The sequence below is a fragment of the Pholis gunnellus genome (assembly GCF_910591455.1).
Source record: "Pholis gunnellus genome assembly, chromosome: 15".
Taxonomy (NCBI): domain Eukaryota; kingdom Metazoa; phylum Chordata; class Actinopteri; order Perciformes; family Pholidae; genus Pholis; species Pholis gunnellus.
The window spans coordinates 3349170-3355169 of NC_136542.1; the positions used below are offsets into that span (position 1 = coordinate 3349170).

The 6000-nt window shown below is 45.4% G+C and overlaps 1 protein-coding gene across 1 annotated transcript in view; it reads right to left on the reverse strand.

The window, feature by feature from the left end:
- Window positions 1-5628, reverse strand: part of gfra4a (GDNF family receptor alpha 4a) — a gene marked incomplete at its 3' end in the record, with an annotated part of 116836 nt that extends 111208 nt beyond the window's left edge. The window contains exon 1 of the mRNA XM_079174061.1: window positions 5330-5628. Within this exon, the coding sequence (XP_079030187.1) occupies window positions 5330-5387 (58 nt within the window). The 5' untranslated portion in view covers window positions 5388-5628. The remainder of the gene's footprint in view (window positions 1-5329) is intronic.
- Window positions 5629-6000: the final 372 nt, after the last annotated feature.

The window sequence follows — 6000 nt, forward strand, 5'->3', positions numbered from 1 at the left end:
GGAGACAGTTGACAAATGAAATCATTTAAATCAATCACACAAGATGGATTGGGTGTCAAAAACGATATCTGCAAATGTGAAGATCCTGGGTGCAGATTGGGGCGAGCCATCTCCTCCATCTCTGCTTCTGGGACGTGGAGCAACAAGTGCTCGGCATAAACAACTAAACAGGGACGCAGAAACGCTATTCAAAGGGGGGCAGCACAGTAAATCTGAGGCTCCAAACTGAGCAGGATCTAAAGAGCAACTCAGCTCTGGTGAGATGCTCTATAGAGGATACATATCTCTCCTCTCTGTTAGATGCCCGATGACAGCTCCAGCCTCACGGAAAAATAAATCCCCTCTCTCGCTGTCACACACGGCTTATTCGCATTCACATTCACATCCTCCTCTTCGCTATGTTTGCTCCTGTAATTCTCCGACGCAATTCTCTCCCTTCTCCCTGTCAGAGGAATTTAAAGGCACAGGAGGAGGATCCACTAGAAGAGAAATCAAGAAACTGGGCAACGTTGCACCAGCTATGTGGACCCGGTGAGCATGAATTATACATGTGTCAGGGGGGGTGGTGGTGGTGAGGAGGTGGGCTACAAATTTGTCAGAATAAATGCATTAAGCGCATACTTGCAAAAACCCATAATATTATCAGTCACAATTCAAGGTTACCAAACATGCAAAGGAGCACATTATTCATTCCCATACAAAGCATAGTGATGAGGCTGAACAACTGCTGAGAGCGACAGAAGGAGTTCGGTGTGGATACGCAGGAGGCTTTTCTCTCCATGTGAGATTGTGTGTGGGGTATTTAATTAGGAAGCTATTTGTGTGGAGAAATGACAACTTCCTAGCCTCTTTAAGCACCATTTTATACTGTGCAGCTGAGTCTTGCGCCTTAATAAACCAATTATTCATTTGGCTGTTTTTCTGCCCCCTTGTGGCCAAAGACATCCAATAACACAGCTTGAAGAAAACATCCACCAAGCAGAAATAGTTCTATATGAGAAGTATCCTGCATTACTGGGCCCAATTAGTGTATTTGTCATATTCCTTCTTAATATTTTACAACTATCAAAACCACCAAGTGATGCACTGAACTGAGTTTTAGTTACAGAGAGGGTATCTTCAGACAGCGAGTACCAATACGATACCAGAGAACTCAGGAATCGTGCAGCCGAAGAGCGCTGTGGCTCTAACACTGAGGCGGTTGCGCAACACGACTGAATGAGTGATAGTGATAGAAAAAAAACACAGAATTTTAAAATGAAAAAGAAACTAAAGTGAATCAATCACGTCATGGTCGTTACCCGATCCACTAAAAGGGATCTAACCAGCACTAATCACTGATGCCATATATATATATATATTTATATTTGCAACAAGGTTGTGTAGATGTCAAAAGGTTGACTCGGATCAGCCATCACTTCTTGCAGAGAAAGAGAATTGAAGAAACCAAGAGAAGAGAACACAGACCCGGGAATCTAGTCATTGCAGACGGGTTCAAACGATCTGAGGGTATTCTTTGCTTCTGAAGATTGGATCACTCTACGTACTGCAATGAATAATGAAGCCAAGTACTGAAGGACTACTTTAAACATCTATTCAACTGGACTGGAAAGTGAATCAGTCAATAATTACCCAGTGAAGAATGGTAATCAGCAGTCAACACTGCAATCACTTCTGGGTAACTTTTCTCCGGAGTCCTCAATATATGAAATAGAAATGGCTCTTTGGCTGCGATGAGTGATTTCAATCCCTTTCCTGACAAACAACCAAGCCATGACCATCGACGGTTTAAAATAAAAAACAGCTGAATAAGAGTATAAATTATTTTCATTTTGACGTAATAGTCGAGATATTTGTATCACGTCTGACATTTAATTTGTGTTCTCACTTGTTTGTTTTGCTTCTCGTCAGTCATGACTCTCTTGTGTTGTAAAGATGTCTCACATCTATCAATTCTCCAGTATTAATGAAACGCTGCCGTTTGAAAAATGACTTGACTTTAGAATCTGCAATTTGATCGTGTATTTTCTTTCCCCCCACTGAGTGCAACTGATGACAGCTACCACTTTGAAACAAATTACACATAATCATCTGCTTGCCAAAACAGGCTGATGTAAAAGCAAGAGTGGATGCCCTTTTCCGTCTGCTGGGCCTCTTTATAGGACATGATCCTGGCTCCCCACCCTGATGAATCTCCTCCACCGCTGCAGCAGTCTTTTGTGAAGGACCCCTGCCGTTTAGCGCATCCTCAAACTTGTTCACACCTTCCCTCCACGACTGCTGCCCCTGTGATGAAGCAATCACCAAAAAGTCACGCTGGGAAAAGTAAGCACGGCGCTCTCAAGTAGTGGGCCGTTCATATTGATGATCATCATTTCATGCCAGCCAATTACCGCCGTGGATGGAACACTATTCACACTGTTAAAAAAAGTACAAATGCTCCGCCATGTAGCAAATGGAAGGGTAGGCTGTGTTCATTTTCTGCCTACCACTTAGAGGAGAATAATATGCAGAATAAACTGGTCAAATTATTACAGTCATGATTGCAAAATGTTCAGAGCCGCGTGGGCAAATAATCACTGAAGCGTCACGAGACTGAGCAGCAAATATGATAATTTCAATCTGAAGTAAATAGGCGCTCGGTGGTTGGTTTTTTTCAAGGCATGAGTTTAGCCCTGCAAGTTCACAAAATGCAAAAAAACACAGCATGCTAATCTAGCATACATACACTTCATCAGACAGAGACATTCATTAGACTGGACAGATATTAATGCAGCCCCCCCCGGACACCACGGGCATTTTAAAAGCCTTGTTTGGCTGGAAAGTTATGGAGAAGCATGTTCGTGTTCGCAGCAGGACGAAAAGCAAACATGGACCCAAGCTGTTGCCTCGCAATGCAATTGAGTGAAAACAGGTTAAAAATATAAAGATAGAAGCTTAAAGCCACAGATCACAGTGTAAAAGTGAACCATCACATCATCTGGCGATCGAGACAGAAGACAATGAAGTGAAGGAACAACACTGTTCCTGTGAAGCCGGGTAGAACTTTATTCACTGTTACAATTATCAGGAAGCAACGGCAGCATGTGTTTACATCCAGTAGCTAGCGTAGCCTAGAAGTCCTGACACTAGTTTATGATGTGCTAACGTACACGGTTAGCTCCGCAGGTTTTTAGAAATAAACACTTTCTCCCGGTAACGAGAACTCAGCCGAGGGTCACTTCCTTTGAAACGGTCTATAGCCATTCTACACACACACACACACACACACACACAAACACCTGAGAGCGAGTGCTGTTGATAAGCGGGCTAAAGGACACTTTGGTACATTTCTGAGGTGCAAAATGACTTTACTCACATTTGAGTGCTCTTCGAGCAACATAACATCAAAATGAAAGCCATTAACAAAAGCGTTTCTTAATGGGGTTTGATGTTCTACTTTATATTCAAATGGTGCTGCTCTGCTTTGCATGACAAAGGAGACAACAGAGAAAAGACATCAGATGATTTGACTCGACATAAACATGTTGTCCGGCGTCTTATCCTTACATTTCTGCAGCTCAGATTTAGAAGCCAATTCTGAAGTTACCATTTGTATTTACCACTTCTCCCCCTGAAGAATCGCTCAGGTGCTCTCAAACCAACATTTCTGACAACACTTTAAGACTCATTTACCCATCCACTTTGATTTCTCCCGTGTGGATCCAAACCGACCACCTCCGTCTTCCCATCTCTAACCTTCAGGCTAAAGCTGCTTCAGTTCCTTTGATCCCCCCCCCCCCCCCTCTCTCCTGCCTCCCTGTGTGGCTGATGGACGGGATGAGGAGGCCCTGGGTAAGAGACTCTCTGCCATTTTGACACCTCTCTTTGACAAGGTGAGAATATCTGCAGAGAAAAGACTAGGACTGACTGACTCCCTTCCTCACATCCTGCTTTCACTTACCCACCCGGCTCATGTCTTGAGTGACAGCACAGCATGGTGACACGCGCTTTACATATAATGTGAAATGTGAGCGGAGACAGGCGGGAGATAAGAGCATCACATGATTTAGGGGAAGTGGGGCGGACAGGAGTGCTGCAAGCGTGTTTGTGTTCAGGGTTCAAGGTGGTGGAACAGCTTGTCTGGGAGCCCCAGAATTTCCAATGTACTTCCAGCATGCAAGGCTGCTTCCAGTGGGCCTCGTGAGTGGCTGCAATCCCAGCTGCATCACAGGGAAATGGAGTCTGACATGTGGAGCTGTCATCGTCAAGGCTATAAATCTCACAAATACAAATCTCTCCGTCCATACGTCCTGCTTCCAGCCCGCTGTGCTCTGCAGGACGGTGGGTTGTTCCTCTCCGTGCTGAGGGAATCTTACAGAACAGAGAGCAGCAAAAAAATGTCTCGAGTTTGTACCACGGATGAATTTTAAATTAGACCAGCGGAAAACAGCTCTGACATTAGAAATGACTTGCACCAGCTGGCACAATGAGGAGCGTACAGGTAGCATGATTAATAGATTTGGGTATAGAAAAAGCTGTGTGCATGTGTGTGTGTGTGTGTGTGTGTGTGTGTGTGCGCAATGCCGGTGGACATTGCTCATGATTCCAGTACTGGATTTGATCCTGCACCTCACTTTGGGCAGTTTTGTGCATCTTGCAGTCAAACACATGCACACGCTCGCACGCACACAAAAACGCCGTCAGTCCGCACCGCATGCATACAGGCAAAACAACTCACCTGCAGAGGCAGGTGCATAAGCGTGCGCGTACACCCGCGCGACTACAACCACACGGGCTGGTACACGCGCGCGCGCACACAAACACTTTGACACACACTTGTCTGCATTGGCATTTTTTCGCAGTCAAACTGGGGACCAGCAGCCGTGGCTCTCTTTCCTCCCGTAATCTGATCTCACATCAGTCTGCAGTTAAGGAATCGTGTGCATATCTGTTCTGCCTGCAGGGTAACAGAACAATTGCTCTTCGAGGCTGAGAGGAGACTTGCAAGCATCTCTTGAGTGGAAAAAATCCGGGGAGAGTCGCCGCTTCCCCGCTGTTAGTATCAGTCTCTGTGTGGTCTTATAAACCAGTATACTGCTCTGTCCGGGACCCTGTCGTGCATCCGTTCACATTAACTGGCTGGTCTTGCAGATAAAGAAATATCTCATCATGCAACTTTGACCAAAAAAAGCAAGTGAATAAAGGAATCGTTCAGAACAGTTGTGCTAATGAAGCTCAGACTGATAACAGGTCTAATAGGAGCAGCAGCGACAAACCGCAGAACAACGCATTCATTTTGCACAAGTTCATCTGTACTGTATTACGTTCCAGGTGTTGTTCAACTTACCGATCAGAGCCAGCTGTAAGAAGTACAGTCCGAGGAAGTCCATTATGGAGTGCGACATAAATTCAAATGGATGCAAATCCCGGGCGAGCGATGATGCGCGAGAATAAAAGCCCTCTGTTTGTTGGAACCGGCACCGAAATTAGGACCGAAAGAATCGCAGCTATTTCTCAAGTGATGACTGGTCACTTACGCTGACGCCGGAATCCACAGCATTGCATGAAAAAACATGAGCGCAGCAGAGCATCATTTTTTAACAGTCAAACTTTTGTCATGGATGAAAAACGGGTTACAGCTGCGCCAAATCGAGTCAGTGGTTCCAAATCAATGCAACACCAGAGGGTGGAGAAATAAAAAAAAAGGTTTTGTTCCTTAGGTGGAATAAATCTGGCGCGTATTGAACATCCCTGGCCGTTTCATCTGTCCGTCCCGAGCGGCTGCTTCCTCTCTCCTCCACCTGCGCACCGTCTGGAAACTGCGGCTGAATCACAGGGGCGCGTTGCTTTGCGCACTCCGACCTGCGAGTCACACAGTGCCTGTGCTCCTCTGCTCCCAGGCGGGTCCGGCCGGAGATGCCCAGCCCAGCTCGTTTAAAAATCCAATCTTGGCCAAAGTTGAAATAGGACAAGTTAAATCGATAGCCTATTTCATACTGCCATAAAATGGAAACAATA